This window comes from Maylandia zebra, linkage group LG13 (assembly GCF_041146795.1).
Source record: "Maylandia zebra isolate NMK-2024a linkage group LG13, Mzebra_GT3a, whole genome shotgun sequence".
In the NCBI taxonomy this organism is placed as follows: Eukaryota; Metazoa; Chordata; class Actinopteri; order Cichliformes; family Cichlidae; genus Maylandia; species Maylandia zebra.
This window is the reverse complement of record NC_135179.1, coordinates 26,661,417-26,679,931: the sequence shown is the minus strand read 5'-3', so window position 1 is coordinate 26,679,931 and position 18,515 is coordinate 26,661,417. Positions and strand designations below refer to the sequence as shown.

At 42.6% G+C, this 18,515-nt stretch overlaps 1 protein-coding gene and 1 long non-coding RNA gene across 4 annotated transcripts in view; one reads left to right on the top strand and one right to left on the bottom strand.

Moving 5' to 3' along the window:
• The window catches only part of LOC143421820 (uncharacterized), a 65,571-nt gene extending 64,463 nt beyond the window's left edge, over positions 1-1,108 (top strand). The window contains exon 3 of the long non-coding RNA XR_013101419.1: positions 531-1,108. This is a non-coding gene — a long non-coding RNA (uncharacterized LOC143421820). The remainder of the gene's footprint in view (positions 1-530) is intronic.
• A 346-nt stretch (positions 1,109-1,454) lies between these two features.
• On the bottom strand, positions 1,455-17,378 carry zgc:110045 (poly(rC)-binding protein 3). 3 transcript variants are annotated; one of them, XM_004554508.5, is made up of 14 exons: positions 16,796-17,378; positions 15,459-15,499; positions 12,473-12,581; positions 12,307-12,330; positions 12,153-12,185; positions 11,929-12,045; positions 11,647-11,778; positions 11,061-11,189; positions 10,335-10,424; positions 6,826-6,867; positions 6,337-6,412; positions 5,407-5,459; positions 3,104-3,273; positions 1,455-2,766 (listed from the first exon to the last, which is right to left on the bottom strand). In XM_004554508.5, exons 3-14 carry the CDS (start codon positions 12,548-12,550, stop codon positions 2,406-2,408), a joined length of 1,305 nt encoding a protein of 434 aa, XP_004554565.1. In that variant the 5' UTR covers positions 12,551-12,581; positions 15,459-15,499; positions 16,796-17,378; the 3' UTR covers positions 1,455-2,405. The 3 variants fall into 3 exon arrangements, with proteins under 3 accessions (XP_004554565.1, XP_012775496.1, XP_076748015.1); XM_012920042.4 differs by lacking the exon at positions 15,459-15,499; XM_076891900.1 differs by lacking the exon at positions 16,796-17,378 and having other exon boundaries at positions 15,459-16,789.
• Positions 17,379-18,515: the final 1,137 nt, after the last annotated feature.

The following is an 18,515-nucleotide window of genomic DNA, read 5'->3' as shown; positions in this document are numbered from 1 at the left end:
CTAAGGGATATTGTTTATAAGAGCAGACTATTGGTTGCATATTTACTGCTTATACGCTGGAATAAAGCCTCACTTTAAGGATTATGAATGTGAAGCTTCATAATAAAAAGTCTAGCATACAGACTTATTGTGTGTGATGGAAGTTTAAAAGAAGAAATCCCAATCTGCACCACAGACATGCAAGTCTGCAAAGTATTGCAGCCGTTTTTCATCAGGGCCTGAGCGTCAGCCTGTACACCTTTAAAAAATTATTTATTTTCTTATTTACCTCTAAATAGCTTTTTTTTCCAAAACTGCATTATGGCAGCAAGCTCCAGCAATGGCCCGCTCACTCCTGCCTGTGTCAGGTTGAAAAAGGAAATCATTAATATAACATTAGAAGCTGGCTGTGAACTCATAACTGCCCTGGGCACACATCAACATACATGCAGCAGCGTTCAGTGCACATACACCTTCCCCCAGGTTGAAATGTCATCCTTCACTGTCATTACATTTCTGCCCCCATTAACTATTGATTATCTCCACTTCAGCATTTGGAGCCCTGCTGTGGAAATGGCCCTCGTGGCTTGCTACGGATCAGGCGGAACAGAAGTGCTCCCCTCCTCCTCCTCCTGGGTTTTTACGCTGAAAAGGGAGCAAAGTCAGATTCGCCAAGGGGCGAGGGTAAAGAGGGACAAGCCGGCAGGGACACGGAGAAACAAGGAGTGACTGCACTGTACCCCCACCTGCCCACTAGCAGCACGGTTGAGCGGACGACTGGAGGTTAACTTGTTCTTTTTTTTTGCACCCATGAGAATTTTGCCACAGCATGTGTTGAATATTTACTGTGAGGTTCAGCTTCGCTTCTGTTTTCTTTCAGGAGAGTGCAGGTAGAAAAGTTTGTTTGGGCAGGAGCTGCATGCCCTCTGCCACAAACAAACTGCATCCTTAATACTATGGAGTAGTTTGTGCAGAGTTGTCTTCGCACTCCTGCTAGTCTCTATGTGGCTGTGTCCTGCTAATGGACTCCCTCTATTTTTTCTATATTTCAGCTGTTGAATGTTTTACACGTACAATCTGTGGAAGCAAATTCAGTGTTTGGGGGATAAAAATAAAGAATAAAAGTTGATCTTACGACCTTATTAATATCACTTTGTTTATGGGGTTTGTTTCCAAGTGTAGAAAACTGAATCACACCAGAAGGCTTCAGAATCCCTCATTTCTACAAAGGGAATAAAAAACACAAATCCTAAACAGTGTATATTCAACAAAATAGCTTCAACACTCTGAGATATTATCCATAATTTCGGCTAAGTGGGTATGTGTGGTATATACAATTATGGCTTAAAGCCACGAGTAAACAAGGGAGAAATCCTCAAGAGTCCAGGTTTATATTTATGACTCGGAGAAATCAGCAAAAACATGGAATTCTTTCACCACCGACAAAATTAGAACAAAAGCAACCAATCTGCATTTGTAAAAAGTCCCATTTATTTCAAAGTCATTTCATCAACAAACATAATAAATCTGCATTCTGGTATTTTTTGGTGGGTGGCGGTGGGGTGGGGGTGGGGGGGTGCCACACCAGGAACACATGAATAAAACATTTATTTAAATAACTGATCAGCACCCCGTTTCGGATGAAACAAGTCGAAGCCTTCCCCCACTCGCCGAGGCTGGAGAATAAACAAGAAACAAGCCGGTGTACGGTACGAGCGAGCGAGAGTTAGTCAGGCCAGTCCCTGCTTTACATGATTACTGTGTAGGGTGAAATCCACTAGAATCCAATGTGGCTTTAAGATAATCCCATCAGAACTGCAACAGTGCAACGCTACTACAGAACACCCAAGCCTGTTAGCACTGATGAGAGCCTATAGTGAAAGAGAGGGAGGGGAATATGACAGAAGAGTGGAACAATCCTTGTTTAAAAAAAACAAAAAAAAAAAAACACTTAACTTCTACAGTGAAAAACCAAAGGTTTAACAGCCTGCTGCCAACAAAAGCACCACATCTTTTATTGCTAGTTGACATTTTCTAGGAAAAACTAGTCACACAGACAGAAAACTACGGTAAGTCAATAATTGCATCGGGATAAGTCTTCGTATAAAGCTCTGGAACACAAATCCATTTGAAAAATAGCTTTTTTATGAATACAAGCCTGAGTTACCCACATTAATTGTTATACATGTCCATGAGATAATACTGACTTAATATGCACCTCTACTGCCTCATTTAATTAACGAGAACATGTTTTGATACTGCCAGCCTTTCTGCCTCTGTCTAATGTCATCCTGATTTATGGGGAACAAATGTTACACGGGGAAAACTTACACACTGGTGTAAGCCGATTTTAGGCCTATATACTTGCCATCCTTTTTAATTAGGTCCTATCGGTCGGCTACGATGCCTGGGCTCAAAAGCAGGTGTCAATAAGGAGCAAACTTCTGCCGCTCTGACTTTTTGACGCCGGAGGTTGGCATTTTTGCGGTGTAAGGGCATAAACCCTGCGTTAGGCTGGAAGCGGCTGCTGGGTGGACGGCCAGCACGGGGAGCGTTTTCATGCCAAGCAGGCTGGAAACGGGGACGGCGTAGTGTGGGTTTTGGATGGCTGGTAAGGTGGAGGGAGAGTGGACGTTAATTGTGGTGGGGGCTTGGGTGGTGGCCGCCAGGACGGCCATAGAGGTTGCAGAAGTGGAGGCAGTGGAAGCAGACTGTGAGAAGCTCATGTTCAGGTCAACTGGGGTCGCAGAGGAAGCGACCTGCATTGTGTATTTAGCCATCTCTAAGCTGCAGGCCGTGACGATTGGAGGGGTAGTTGGAGACGGTGAAGGGTTAAGAGGAGAAAAATGGAGAAAGAAAAACGGGGAGAGGATGGGGGGAGAGACAAAGGATAAGGGAGGTGAGAAAGGAGAAAACAAAAGAATCAAAGAAGGAATGTGTTAAAAAGCAGAGACAATAAGGATTTTAATGCAGTCAAGAGAACGGAGCAGTGAGTTGGAACAAATCCAGCCTCACCCTGAGCACAATATCTCTGTCCCAATATAATAGCTCAGTGTTTGGCTGTCTTATCATCAGGCTGCGAGTGATGCCCTGCTGGACGTGGCTGTCCTGCGTAATGTCTTACCTGGCATTGATGAGGTACTGGGCCACACTGATGCTGGCTGGTGAACCTGTGATCGTGACTTGGCGCATGGCTGAGCCATCAGTGGCGCTGGCAATTTTGATGTGAGCTCCAGAGACCTGGCGAATCTCATTGATCTTGCTACCCTGTCTTCCAATTATGCAGCCAATGAACTGGGAGTTGGAGATCAGAAACATGCGAATAACAAAACAGGAATGCAGAAATTAGATTTTACAAAAGAACCTGGGAGCAACCGCCGTGGCCGTTTTCTGTAGAGGGAAACCACATTTCTCTTCATTATTGTGACAACAGAAAGCATATCTACGGTCCAATATGCCCATCAGATAAAACAGATGATACATAATTTATCACCACTAAAGCACTGGCTTTTATTTTTTACAAACTGATTGGTATTTTGGCAAATATGTTTATTTCTTGTCTGAGTTAAATGAGAAGGCAGGATGATATATTAGAAACAGAAAGAGCATCTATCTTGGCTCTGTCTGCAGTAGAAGTAGTAGTGTTGATGATAAACAAGAAATTATTTTTTAAAAATTATATGATAACATGTTAATATGCATATGGTAAATAATTCAGCAGCAGCCGTTATTATCTGGGAGACAGTGCAAAGAGAATAAGTGGCTGTTGCACCTTATCACTGGGTCCCACCTGCTATGTAATAGAAAAAAGAAGTAGATAGCTTGTCTATCTACTCTGAGTGACTTCATTATACTCTTCTGTAAACGCAGCAATAACATTGTGAATTATTTTGGTCACTAAGTACTGCAGTGAAACTCTGACACCTTAATATTCCTACAGTGTGAAGTCAGCAAAATCCACCTCCAAAGCTCAGTAATTACCTCCGCCGAGGAGGTTATGTTTTTGGTAGCGTTTGTGTCATTCTTTCTGTAAACACATTAGCTCAAAAAAGGTTTGAATGAATTCTGATAAAACTTTGCAGGGGAGCAGAGCGAGGTCATGTTAACAATCCATTAAAATTTGGCTTAGACCTACCAGGGTCTTCAAGGTCAACTTAATGATTTATTGGTCAAAAATTGGAAAAAATGCCTTTTGACTCAAAAATTGTGATTCTTACAAGTATGGTATGTAAAAAAAAAAAAAAAGATTTTGACCTCTGACCTCTTCTTCAAGGTTAAAAGATTGATCTGAAGGTCAAAGTGATAACTGACCTCTGACCTTTTACATTTTAGATCTGCCTATTGACCCCAAAACGTGTTATTTTAACTGCGCTACTAACTTCTTGCATAAAATACAGTAGAAGTCCATTAAAAGTAAGAAAATGAGATGCCTTGACAGAGGTTTGTGCTCTCAGGGTGGTTCTTGTTAATTATGTTGCTTGTTTGGACAGCGTAGTGCTACGTTTGTTAGCACTCTTGCTTCATGGTAAAAAGGTCCTGAGTTCATATCAGGGCTGGGCCTCTCTGTTTAGAGTTTTTACGTTCTCCCTGCACTTGTGTGGGTTCTCTTGGGGTACTCCTGCTTCCTCCCATAGTCTAAAAACACGTGTGGGTTTTGGTTAATTGGAGATTCTAAATTGGCTGTGAATGGTTGTCTGGTGATGTGTCCATGGTGTACCCTGCCTCTCGTCCTATGACAGGATAAGCTGCGGATCTCTGCAACTCTGAACTGGATACGTAAGAAACTGGATGGTACAGTGACTTCCTGGAGTCTTCATTATTTTCCCTCAATGCTCAAGAAAGACACTTCTTTTGCCCAAGAAATAGACACCCATTAAATATTACAACTTGTTGATTTTACAGTTTGGTTCAGTCATTATTAAACTAACAAGATACAACATTAAAATTCAGAATTGACAGACCAAAGCTGGGTATTTCTCCCCCTTTCCCTGCCTCCATGGTACGCTTAGCTAACAGGCTGCTGGCTTTGTTTTTATGTTTACACACCTGAGAGTCAGTCTCACTCATCCAAGTCTCAGCAAGAAAAGTGCATTTACCAAAAAGATGTTTCCTACAACATCAAGTTCTGACATGATTCAGTACAGATGAAACCAGGACTGTCTGTGTCTGAAGCAGCACAGTTAACAGTCCTCTAACAGCCGTCCACAGACATCTTTTCAATAAATCTGTTGTGGATTCCTTTTGCAATAATCGATGTCAGCCAAAAGCAAGGACTATTTAATTTCCGCAGCTAAGTAGGTGAAACATTTGTGTCCAAACAATTCCTCATTAAAGCTGTCCTCCTAGAAAGTTTTAATGAAGCCAAATGCATGGAGATTATCAGTTCAGGTTTTAGTGCCGGGAGAACACAAACAATGTAACACTTACATCATTAGGTATTGCCAGCTCTTGTGAACTTGTGGGGGCAGATGCATCCAATCCTGCAAAGTAGGACAAGGAGCGCTACCAACAGTTTGGCACTAATGGCTTCCACTTTCATAGCACGACAAGTTGCCCTACTTTGTCTAGGTTATCACTGTTACACTGCTAAATTAAGAAGCAGAAAATAGCATAGGGCAAAATAATCATTCTAAAAAGACAATACATATATACATAATACATGCATGCTGCTTGACTATGACTACCACACCAATACTCGCTATTTAATCAAAATATTGTAATGTATTGTGCTGAGTTAGTTGTGACGGAATATATGAGTACGTGGGGTGGTTGAGGTCAGGGATGGTCTGGCCAAGACAGTGTTAGATTTGGAGGAGAAATGTTGCAAAAGGTGGAGGATGGGGTCAAAAACTTAGGATTTGTTTTTGTTTGGTTTTTCTTTGGAGAGGGAAACTGGGCAAATGGGGCTGAAATTTGGGTTTGATGGGAGAAATGGTGAGAAATTGTTAAATATTTACTAAACTGTAAATATTTTTGACATTTTTCACATTTCCCTGTCAGAGAAAGCTGCTGTTTTTTTCCTTTTTTAGCTTATATATCATTCTGTCTGCTTCAGTCTGTCGCATATTCTTTTCAGTGATAAATATTTCAGTGACTAACTTTCAAGGTAAAAAAAAAGAAAGCTGGGTGGCTTAACCTTAAAAACCTACAATTGTGTTGATTATTCTTGTTTTGTTTTTCATCTTATTTTCTTGTGAAAATCGATGAAATGCAGATACATCACCGCAAAGCCACCGTCTACTCTCAAAGAAATCCTTGATCCTCACTGAAGTGACAGCAGTGTTTTGATGGTGTGAGTCGAAGAGGAGTGATGAGAGAGGGATAGATGGACTTCCCTGGGGAGCCGTGGGTACGTACCAGGGAAGGTAGGGTTGCTCTGCCCAAGGGAAGGGAGGGGGATATGCTGCATAGCCAACTGGTGAAGCTTGGTCAACTGCAGGGTAGGAAGGAAGTTAGAGCTAACCAATCAAACTGGATTATTTCAGAGGAGCTGACAACTACAAAACAGAGCCAATCTGAAGTTCACAAACATCACACATGGTGTCAGTATCAAGAGATTCATTTTCCTCAGAAAGCATGCTGACTTCTCATAGCAGTCATCTGAAAATACAGTCACATCTCAAGCTACAAAGCTACAAGTGATCATGAACTCTGCAAATCTTCATTTCCATTTCAATCAGTGCATGCTGCTACCGTGGGTTAGTGTTAGTAAAGTCAACAGATCAGGGTTACTGAAATTTGATCTTCGCACAATAGGGTACACAGAGGGCGTATCGGTGGCTTGGAAGGAGTGGGCAGGAGTAGGTCATTAGGACTGATGTCAGTCACTCAAATGAACATACTTACATCTTGATGTGCAAAAGCATACTGCCCTGGAATTGCAAAGGCCTGGAAGGAAGAACAGATGAGATACGGTTATGTAATCGGGTGGTGCAGACATGTTATAACGTGTTACTTGAAAAATGAATTTGTCACAGACCATCAAGAGGAAAGTCAGTGCAGTGAAAATCCATTCCTTTCCCCTTTTCCATGGCTCTAATGTTTATAGATCTGACGGAATTTCATCTAAATGTCATCTGCCTTCCCCCCCCCTCCTTCTCCGACCATTAGCTGGAAATCCAATAACATAAACAGATGTCTGATAGGTCAAAGCAGACTCTGCCAAATTCAGGACAGCGCCTGGGCAGCTCGTGGAAAACATCAGCCTTAGACACAACATGTAAACATGTGAATTATTCATGTAAAAGCAAGTTATTCCTAAATTTTCGGCTAAATGCATGTAAATATGATCAATGGTTGTATATATTTACTAGGGGTGCAACGATACACAAAATTCACGGTTCGGTTCGGTTCGATACTTTGGTGTCACGGTTCGATATTTTTTCGATACAAAAAAATGTTCATGCCTTTTTAATTTGTCATTTATTAAAATTATAAATATATATATTTTAACTCAAAAGTACAGTTTTTAAATTTAATGTTGCTGAAACAAAAATAATTTAAAAAATAAATATATCTGATTGAGGAATCACTCATCTTTGGAAAAGAGAGTTTATTACAGAGAAATGGCTCTTTCCAAAATAAAAGCTATACTATACGCTTCTTCTGGGCTATATTCTCAGCAGCATATTGTAGCGGGTCAGGGCTGTTCGGGGTTCTGTTTGTACAGTTATGTTTTGTTTATGTTGCCATAGTGACGGGTGACGCCCTCTCGCTGCGAAGGTGTGTCCTTCCGGGGTCAGAGGGCGCCCTGTGTGTTGTTGTTGTTGCTGTGCGGTTGCCGCGCTGAGCAGTTAGCTAGCGGCAGTGTTCTTCTGCAGATGTCAATAAACGGCTGTGCTCCCTGGCTAGCTCACGGGAAGCAAGACCAAACAACACCTCCGTCTCCTCGTTGTCTGAGCTCGCCACATTGGTGTCAGAAGTGGGATGATGGTGGCACCCCATGTTCTGACCCGAGTGACTTTTCCCCCGCCTGTCGTGACCGGCGGTGCACCAAAAGAAGGCACCTGGATATTTGCAAAGTGAAAGCAAAAAACAAGCGCAAATTCAAACGCGATTTCAATATGTCACATATTGACAGTGGCTCACCGATGCCAATGACATAATTACCCAGCTACATTTCCGAAAGAATGCAAAAGCATTGACATATATTTTTCCTTCCTACAATAGCCCGACGGGCAGGGCAGAGATAGATTTTGGTAGCCCGACTGGAAAAATCGCTAGCCCGATTTTGCAAGCCCTGTGTTACAGGCATGGCCCTTTAAGGATGAAGCCTGATGGGAAATGTATTCGGGATGTGTGTAGCGGGACTGCCTGGTGTGTGTGTGTGTGTGTGAGAAGAGAGAGAGCGGAGAAGGGGAAAAAGTAACGGTTAGCTACAGAAGAGACAGAAAGAAAATAAATAAAAGGAATATAATAACTCCCTCGACAGCCAGAGTTGTGTCGGCGATGCTCGCTGTGAGTAAACTGTTTCAGCCCACTGTACGCTGTGTTCGTGCCTTAGAGAAGAAATAAAGTTCGGTGAAGCAGTTTCCTACGCCTCCTTCGATCTTTTTGCTAGCGGAGTTGACCTGTATAGTAAGCTGTTGCCGGCTACGAGTCAGTTACGGAACCTTCAAGTAACTGCCAGAGGTTTCCTTACTATGGTTCGGGGCCGCGGATCTGGCGCGGTAACACCTGTATCTGATTGAGGAGTCACTCATCTTTGGAAAAGAGAGTTTATTACAGAGAAATGGCTCTTTCCAAAATAAAAGCTATACTATACGCTTCTTCTGGGCTATATTCTCAGCAGCATATTGTAGCGGGTCAGGGCTGTTCGGGGTTCTGTTTGTACAGTTATGTTTTGTTTATGTTGCCATAGTGACGGGTGACGCCCTCTCGCTGCGCCGGTGTGTCCTTCCGGGGTCAGAGGGCGCCCTGTGTGTTGTTGTTGTGGCTGTGCGGTTGCCGCGCTGAGCAGTTAGCTAGCGGCAGTGTTCTTCTGCAGATGTCAATAAACGGCTGTGCTCCCTGGCTAGCTCACGGGAAGCAAGACCAAACAACACCTCCGTCTCCTCGTTGTCTGAGCTCGCCACATTGGTGTCAGAAGTGGGATGATGGTGGCACCCCATGTTCTGACCCGAGTGACTTTTCCCCCGCCTGTCGTGACCGGCGGTGCGCCAAAAGAAGGCACCTGGACATTTGCAGGACTTTGTGTGGGGCAATGGGGTCGTCGGGGACGACTGACCCCTTAGGCGGGGGCTATGTAGCGGGTCAGGGCTGTTCGGGGTTCTGTTTGTACAGTTATGTTTTGTTTATGTTGCCATAGTGACGGGTGACGCATCCTCGCTGCGACGGTGTGTCCTTCCGGGGTCAGAGGGCGCTCTGTGTGTTGTTGTTGCTGTGCGGTTGCCACGCTGAGGAGTTAGCTAGCGGCAGTGTTCTTCTGCAGATGTCAATAAACGGCTGTGCTCCCTGGCTAGCTCACGGTAAGCAAGACCAAACGACACCTCCCTCTCCTCCTTGTCTGAGCTCGCCACAATATTAAACATATCAGGTCCCCATAAGGAGAATCATGTGCTAACGGCTGTCTAAATGACTCGGGTAAAGTTTGTAACATGCATGCTTGTTGTTTTTGTCTGCTTCCACTTGTCTTTGCACTAGGATGATGTCGGCGTAAATGTGCAGTCATATTCGTTGTGTTCCCACTAGTGCTCCGTTATCGAGCTACCCCTGCGTGGGGCTAGACGGCTAACACGTTAACGAGCTAACTGCTCGCTAACACACTAGTTCCCACCCATGTAATTGAGCATTGCGTGGCACATCCAACATACTGTTTTACTTTAGTCCATGACGCGCTTACCTTCAGGGTCATATGTCACATGAAAACCAAAATAATTCCAAACGCCACATCTGAATGAGGGTAGGGAAGGTTCAATTTGCCATGTTGCAAGGAGAGCTTAACTTCTGTCTTGCTAGCTTGCCCTGCGCTCGTCCTTCTGATGATGCTGTCTGTGTTGAGCGCTCAGTGGATCTGCGCTCGACAGTGCAGCCTAGGCTGAGTAGTCGAACGCAGATTTACTGAGCGCTCAACACAGACAGCATCGTCAGAAGGAAAGTTGATAAAATAAATTACAAATTTTGTATTGTTCATACATATGCGTACCGAACCGAAAGCACTGTATCGAACGGTTCAATATCGATACGAGTATCGTTGCACCCCTAATATTTACACTGTTTTGCCCGTTTAGTAATAGAAACACCCCCTGATGATCAGTGAAATTTTGAAATCACACAAAATAATAAGTCCACTCAACTGCTGCGTGTCTTTAAATAAGCTAAATTCAGAGCTAAACAACTCCCCTATGGCTACTTACTTGTGCAGAGTGCTGTGGTGCTAATACTGCATGGGTTCCAGCAGGTACGACCTTGGGACGGTAGGGAATAGTTGCGCCTTTCGGTGGAGACTGGAGACACAGTCGTGCAAACCAAAAAGGGAGAAAATTTATACACTGGCGCAGCTGAGAAAAAGAACTCTCACTGGCATTGATGCGTTTTATATCCTCCTTTATAGCACTGCCTGAATCTTTTTATATCCCATTCATCTGCAGAGAAAGTAACATAAAAGATCGGACCAAAGAAAACTGCGATACAACTGGGAGCACAGCTAAAAATGGGGAATTGGCAAGTTTTTGATCAAAATAGAAAGAGGTCAAGTGGATACTAAACCCAAAATCCAAACTCAAAGCTCCTCAGAATACATTAAGAGCATGTGCTGCGATGGGCAGTGTGAGAAAAGTTTAAAACGGGGTCTAAAAACGTGAAGAGGCTTTGACAGTACAGTGGTAATTTAAACGCTGACATTTTAACGATATGGGAAAAGTACTGCATCAATATCCAGTTTTATATGTTTGTTATATAATACACGTCTGGGTATATCAGACAGACAAGGTTAAGAACTATCAATATAAATTATCTGGGCTTTAGCTTTGAAGACATCCTGAATTTACTACCTTCCTCTGCTCTCTAAATAAATGTGACATACTTGACTTCTAAATAGAGCCGCTGAACGTGAAGATCATCTGCTGGCTGACAGCCCTTACCTCCAGCATCACAGAGCAGATGTGTCTTACACACTGAGTGATGGCCTGTGGAGTGCCGGAGATTGTGACAGCCCTCTCTGTGGAGTCCGGCAGCATGTCTCCTGCCACCTGAACCTGAGCGCCTGTGGTCTTAACATCACCAGACAACAGAAAATACAAAGGCTATTTATTGCTGAAAAGAGCACGCCATCACCCAGATTGAAATGCCGTTTCGAGCACCCCACAAATTATCCTGAACACATTTTGACATGCAGGGAGCAGCTGCAAGCCAAATAGCAATGTGCGCTCCAATATTTGAAGAGGCGCACACAAATATTGTCCATTCGGAATGAGTATTCAGGCCCTGCTCATCCTCGCAGGCATAATCAATGGGATTTTCACCCACCCCCCTCCCCGCCACCCCTCCAGAAAACATACACATAGCTTCATGTAGTTTAAGGCAGAGAAAAACAAGAAGATTTTGACTTGAGTGTTTGATACTCAGGGTGTCAGAGTGCCAGGGAGACTGTTTTCTGTGCTTGTTTGGGTGCAAAAAAAAACAACTTCCTGCTGCAACATGAAAAAAAAGAAAGAAAACGACTCATACCTCTCGGATTTCTTTGATCTTTGAGCCTCCTTTGCCAATCAGTGAGCCACACTGGCTCCCCGGGAAAACCAGGCGAAGTGTCACAGGTGGCTTGCTTGTCACGTTGCTGTTTGTCATTGCTGCGGTAATATCCTGAGGGAGATTTCCAAAATATGTTGTTTTTCAGTGTCGACTGTACGGAACATCAGCGTTATTTGACAAGTCTTTTTGTGTGTGTGCGCGTGTTGTGATGCAAGACTGGAGAAAAGGTGCAGCCAGTGTCTTTCATGCTTTTGGGCATACCTCTTCAAACTTTTGCGCAATCATGGAAAAGGCTCTAAAGATGCCCTCTGTAGGTCCTGTGATGGTGACTATCCTCTCAGGGGACGAGCCCTCTGATATGTTGATGCGAGCGCCACTCTGGAAGCAAAGCCCCGCGGTTATTCCAGCTGTGATTTGATTCGATCTGCCTGACAACGTGAAATTATACGCCCTTTCTCATTACAGATGTCAAAGCAAACACTCACCTCCTCCCTCATTTTCTTGACTGTTTCTCCTTTCTGAAATCAGGCAGGAAAAGAAGTCGGTTAGATTGGATTTATAAGAGGAATATAACAAGACAAACAGAAATAAAACAGCCAAAAAATCTATAAATGGTGATGGATTGTAAAATAAATCTACCTTCCCAATTATGCTGCCAACTTCCTGCGGATGAAAAGATAACAGCGGGACTTCTCTCAACAGTTTTTCAGCAGGATGTAAACATTTTAAAAGCTATTACGACACCGTTAGGCTATTACAACAAAAATGCACTGAATGATTTGAACTATTTACAAATGTCCATTACCTTTCCGTGCATCAGCAGCCTCAGCGTCAGTGTAACGTTCAAACTCCCATCTGAAGCCATTTCTTCCTTGTCAGACATTCTCGTTTTCCCAGATGTAAAGTAAAACACTCTGCAAGGATCGAGAAATAGTCAGGTAGTCAGGAAATAACATGTAAACTGAATGCATGCAGGCTGAAGTGAACATTACCGCTGTAACATTTGACTATTTATGCACAGGGTCTCATTCAGGCCTCCATCGGGTACTGCTGCTTTTTATCTTTTTATTCTGAATTTCCAGCAAACCTGTGATTTTTGGGTTATCCTCACTACTCGTGCTAACTACCCTGTTCTTCTGTTTACAGCTAAATTCCCAGAGCGGCCTGAAATATGCATCATTTCTTTTCCTCAACAAGATTCAGCTGGAAAGACCTTTCTGGCAAAATAAATGTTAAAAGCTTTCATGAAGTGCGTGTAAGCTGCATTACCACTGTGGAATCCATCTGTGGCACAGATGAAGTAGACCTCCATCTGAAATTGTTATGGATTATTACCTTAACGAGGATAAACGTTGAGTAAGTGGAAAATTCTCCAAAGATGGAACACTCACTTTTATGTTGCTTTACGGAGCCACGTACCCTTTTGGGGGATTTTTAACTTAAATGATGCTCTCTGAAGAGTCATGGACCATTGTTGCTTGTCTTCTGATCATGTAGTTGTGAGCGGGGGAAGATAAGCCTATCGCTGCGTGCAATCTTCACATGGGACTGTGTCTTTAGTTCCGGCTAAATACAAGTTGTGTGACTCTCTTGGAGAAGATAAGATATAAAGGAAGCTACTTGTGCTGGGGAGGCCTGAGGATCAATTGATGTGTGTGTCTGTTTGTGTGAGAACGAGACAGAGAGAGAGACGTGTCTCTTAATATCACACTGACACCACACAATGTCGACTCTGCTGTGGCCGCGTATCCAATTCTTTGTATTTGTAGAACAAATAAAGAATGTCTCGATGCAGTGAAGGACGGCCAGCTTATTGCACCGTAACAGACAGAGAGACGACTTCAAGTCTATAAAGCGCCATGGTCGCAGTGTTCATTAGATCATCATGGTTCTGCTGAGAAGTGATTTTTCTATTTACTTTTAACGCTGGGCACAATGGAGAGTTTGTAGCTAATAAACAAGATAATCTAAATGGAGAAAAAAAAGTAATTTAACAAGAGATTGATGTGATTGTGGACTAACTTAGTAATCACTCACATGTGAGACATTATCTAAAACCTTTTTGCAAATGATAGATTTGCTTCAGCTGAAATCTTGGTCATGTCAGAAAAAGCAGGAATATACTGGCTATAGTGGCTTGCTGTTGGCGAGCATGCATGAAGTACTCCCAGTTAATCTGCAGTTAAAGTCAATCCTACTCGTTTTAACAGTATGCCTAATGACAACCATCTCTCATTTCTTTATATTTTGCATCCAAGGAGCCAAACTTTACTTATTGAGTTTGACCAATAGTTCTCCAGGATTTCTGAAGGTGTTTTAAATACTGGCTGCTTCTCACTTAAAAGCTAGTTTTAGTTGTTCTCTTATTTTCATTCATATACTCCATATTGTATGTTGTTATGTATGAGGAAACATAAAATATAATACACATATACCAAAATATCATAAAAAGACTTTGTCAAAAAAATGTTTTTAGTGGACAGGTGGCTGTGAAGAAGCCATTCTTAAGGAAAGTAAACAGGGAGAAAAGGCTGAGGCCGAATTACTTAAGAACTATACAAAAAGTCAAAAGTATCAGGTCTTATGAAATGAGGAAGACGTACATCACAGACAGAGGTACAACAGTGAGTGTCTACAGCCATCTGTAAAACATAGTGGGTGCTCTGTCATTGTTTGGGGCTGTATTTTTTAGCCAGTGGTGTTGGAGATGTCAGATTTCCACCCACCATGCGTCAGATGGGCAGCAATATCATTTTTCAGCATGACATTGATCCAAAAAAACACTGCCAATGCAGTAAAAGCACAATGGAACACTATCAGTCATGTATTGGTCTCCCTATAGCCTGGTCATCAACGTCTCTGATACTGTGGGATCATCTCGACAGAGAAAAGAAGAAAAGCCAGCCAACATCTAAATAAGAGCTTTGAATGGAGGAGAAGTATTGCTGAAGACTACTTAGAAAAATTACAAGAAAGCTTGTCTAAAAGAGTTCAGGCTGTGTTGAAGAATAAAGGTGGTCAGGTTTGCTTCGTCTACTGTATTTCCATCTATCGTTTAACTAAGGCACTGCATCCGTTTTCCACTTTGATATAAAAATATACAGAAATGAGGGGTTAATCAGGACTTTTGTTTAGTATTGTACACTTGTTAACTTTTTAATAAAGAGTTGGATGAGACATTGGCGTAACATTGTGCTGAACATCGGGGGGGGGGGGGGGTCAAGATCTCTGTCTAAATAAATAAATAAATCTGCATAAATTCCCAGATGTTTAAACGTGCAACTATTTTGCTGGTAATACTTGAAATGAGTAAAGACATTAACGGCCTATTTATGCAAAATAATTCATAATTTTATTAGGGGGGTTATATTGGTAGGGTCTGATTATTGGGGGGGTCGTAACCCCCGTGGAAATTACGCCCCTAGGATGAGAAGATTGACACTATTCCTTTGTCTTCATGAAGTAGGGTTCTAGCCAGTCAGCTTAGTTTAGCATGAAGACACAATTCTGCATCTTTGTTTAATCAATAACAGAATGAATCACAAAAACAATACACTATGGTTTATCTGCCTGCCTCCTTCACTGGCTCAGCCAGTTGGCAGGCAAACAGTGGAGCTCTCCAGGAGCTGTTGAACCCAGTCAAGGATTTAGTGACCTTTGGACTGAAACAGGCTAAGCTAACAGGCTGTGGCCTCATACATATGTACAGATGGATAACCCTTCAATGCCAAGTGTTTCACAAAAAGTGTCATTTTTATGACCTTCCCATAGATCCCAGCTTTTATACTCACACAAACCAATAAATACAGTACTCTGTGCCGCCATTCCACACCTAGAAAAAAGAAGAACAGCGTGATTGTGTGGGTTTGATTAAGACATGCTAGCACTAACAACAAAATTCATTCAGGAGGTATCCAGTTAAAATGTTGGTAATATCAGTGTGATGACAAGCAAACAAAAACGGGGTTTCCCAGCAGCAGCGAGAAGCTTACAATATGGTATTGTTCTAGCACATTCCAGTGTTGATAATACCAGACTGGGCTAAAGGCCTTAATCCAACCAATATCTTGAATAAGTGGAGGGTGTCTTTCTGCTAACAAGAAGCGCAGCTATTCTCTCCTCTGTGCATCATTATAACGTTCCTGTGAATACATCGAATAAAGCGAAACATCTCTGTCTAATCCTATAGGCCGGGATTTGTTTAGCTAATGCTAAGACCCTTTTGACCTATTTCTGTCACCTCTAGCATGCAGGCACCCACTCAAGACTTCCCGAACAAAACGCTGGTGCACAACAGCACCCACAGAGTATACATGATAAAACAGATAATCTACAGGAACTCAGCTCCGGGAACAGGCAGCCAGAAGTGTGCTTCAGACAATAAAAACAGGGTATTATCCCTCGGGGGAAATGGAGAACAATGTCTAAGTGGATTACTTGAAGGATTTCGTATGAAAATATATTCAAGTTTGGAGGCTAAGACGAAGAATGATAGAACATTTTGAAATTGAAACAGTACTGATAAAATTACAGCATTTCAGGAGATTATGACTTGCAATTGTTCTCCAGTTTAGGAGCAATGCTCTTAAAAGACAATGTTTCAAATTACTTATCTCGCTTATCACAACAAGCCAACAGCATTCGCTTCTTAAAAATCTCGAGCAATGGCTATTTATAGCTATTTTGTGAGCCACCACATATCAGTATATAAGTGTGAGTCCTCTCAGTGTGGCATTCCTCCATCAACACAAAGCCTCCAGTATTGGAGATTCATCACATGTCTGGCTTAATGTGTTAATTAATTCAAGCCCAAACTATCTCTTAGGGGAACGGTGCAACAAAATGCATTTACAGCACAGCACAGAGTACAGGAAAAACAAGCAGCTCAAATTATCTCAGCCTAATGGGAGTCAGGAGTAGTGCATTAAAACAAAGCCTCTCATTACTCAGCTTCCATTAAAAGTCCACAACCAACAACTTCAGCTTTCTTTCTGGCTAAACCCCAAAGTTACTGTTGTATGCAACAATGTTCCCAACAAATTCTCTTCAGTGAACAATCACCAGCTTGCATTTGAAGCCCAGTGCGAGGCCTGTAATGCATCAAGAATGAGTGGTTTAAAGTACTGACCTTATATACAAAATACTGCTTCCGTGCTCTTATTTCTGGTATTCAAAAAGAATGGCGCTTTAGTTTGTAGTCCGTGCTCAACGTATGACCCTTTGTTGTCAGTTATCCACAGAGTGGACAGATGGCTCCCTGTGCCCTCAGACCGGCTGGAGCGGAGGCTGGCTTTGCTATTAGTCCCTCAGCTTAGCCCAAGATAAGCCCCTACGCAGGGCAAGTGAACCCGCATCTCTTGCCTAATTCTCCCTGTCACAGTCACCAAAGAGGCGTTCCTCCGCATGGAGTTCCACTAGCTGAAGAGGCCTAAGGGCAGGGCAAAGAGGCTCTCCGGCTGGACAGTGTCCAGCAAAGATAGAACCAGCTACAGTTACACCACAACAAAAAGACCCAGGAAGGTCTAGCCTTTTGCAGTCATCAAAAAAGCACAGTGAGATGGTGAAGAGAAGCTTTGTTAACCGATGTTGGTTCGTGTCTAACGGCTCTGCATGACTGCTGTGTTTTTCATTAGATTTTCTGAGAGCTTCCTGCCAGCACAGGGCAGGATTTTCTCTAAAAATAAATCTCCTTGTAAGAAATCTGTGCTTTCTTACAAGGAACTTGACTAATTGAGGGGTGGAAAGGACAATGTGGCGTTTGAGGTATTTAGTGATGTTAAGCACAATGTCTTCGTGGGGGGCTTTGCCCACCCCCCTTCATACGGCCTCTGCCCTCCCCCACAACAAGCCCTTCTGCCCTTGTAATGAGGCCATACTGGATACAATACAGCCCTTCTGCACAGAAAAAATGTATTCAGCTGAGACCCAAATTTGTGAAGGAAATGAATCAGTGAAGCATAAGTGGCATATTTAATTACTATTCAGTGCGTTGCACGGAGACAATGATGGCTGCTGCGAGTCTCATGGCCGTCTATCAGACGTGTAAGCAGACATTCCCTTCTCAGCTATGATTTCAATTCAGCCTCCAAGTTGCACCTCTATGATTAAAAGATTTTACCTCGTGAGAACAGAAGAAGGAAGGCTGTCTTTATAAGTCTCGATACTGACTTGATTTGACTCGCTTCACTTTTTAGGAGGCCTTTATTTCAGAGTTAAGACAAGGTTAGAGGTTAAGCAGTAAAAGTAAGCAAAGTTTTATCCAGTTATAACAAAACAGGTTCAACAGGGTGTCTCTTTGTGTCCAAACTGCAAGTAGAATCAGAAGCACAAGAGGAGCATCAAAGCATTCAAGGGCATAGCATGTGACAGCTATTTCTATCCTTTCAGAGACCATGAGATGATCTGGCATTTCATGCCAATCACTTGTGACTAATTTCTTCTCCTTCATGTACCTTGTCTGTCAACTAGATTAAAAAGTCAGGGATTAGATGTAATTGGATTACAGTGAAGTGATTACTTAGACCTGCTGGTGTAATCAGTTACAGTTAATGAAAGCAGAGTACATGTAGTGGTTACCCAAATGGGAAAAACTAGATAAAGGATAAAATATACACACTGCCCTTGCATGATTTTCTGTGGCTTTCTAGCTCTATAGCTAGCACATCTTAATCATCACACAGTATTATTGTGAACTAATCAATATTTTTAATCAGTCACTTCTGATTAATGCCCTCGTTTCTGCACCCTGTTAGCCAGCGAGGCTAGGAGTCGGATGATATGTAAGAGGTACTGAGAAGCAATTTCTCATGCTTGTTACTCAAAGCAGTGATTTCAGATGTCTTGGAAGG

Coding starts and splice junctions, on each gene's coding strand:
- zgc:110045 (XM_004554508.5), bottom strand. CDS start 12,550: ATGTCTGACAAGGAAGAAATGGCTTCAGATGGGAGTTTGAACGTTACA. Junction 12,046..12,152: donor TCAAGAAAATGAGGGAGGAG/GTGAGTGTTTGC, acceptor CTTTGCTTCCAG/AGTGGCGCTCGCATCAACAT. Junction 10,425..11,060: donor TCTGCTCTGTGATGCTGGAG/GTAAGGGCTGTC, acceptor CTGTGTCTCCAG/TCTCCACCGAAAGGCGCAAC.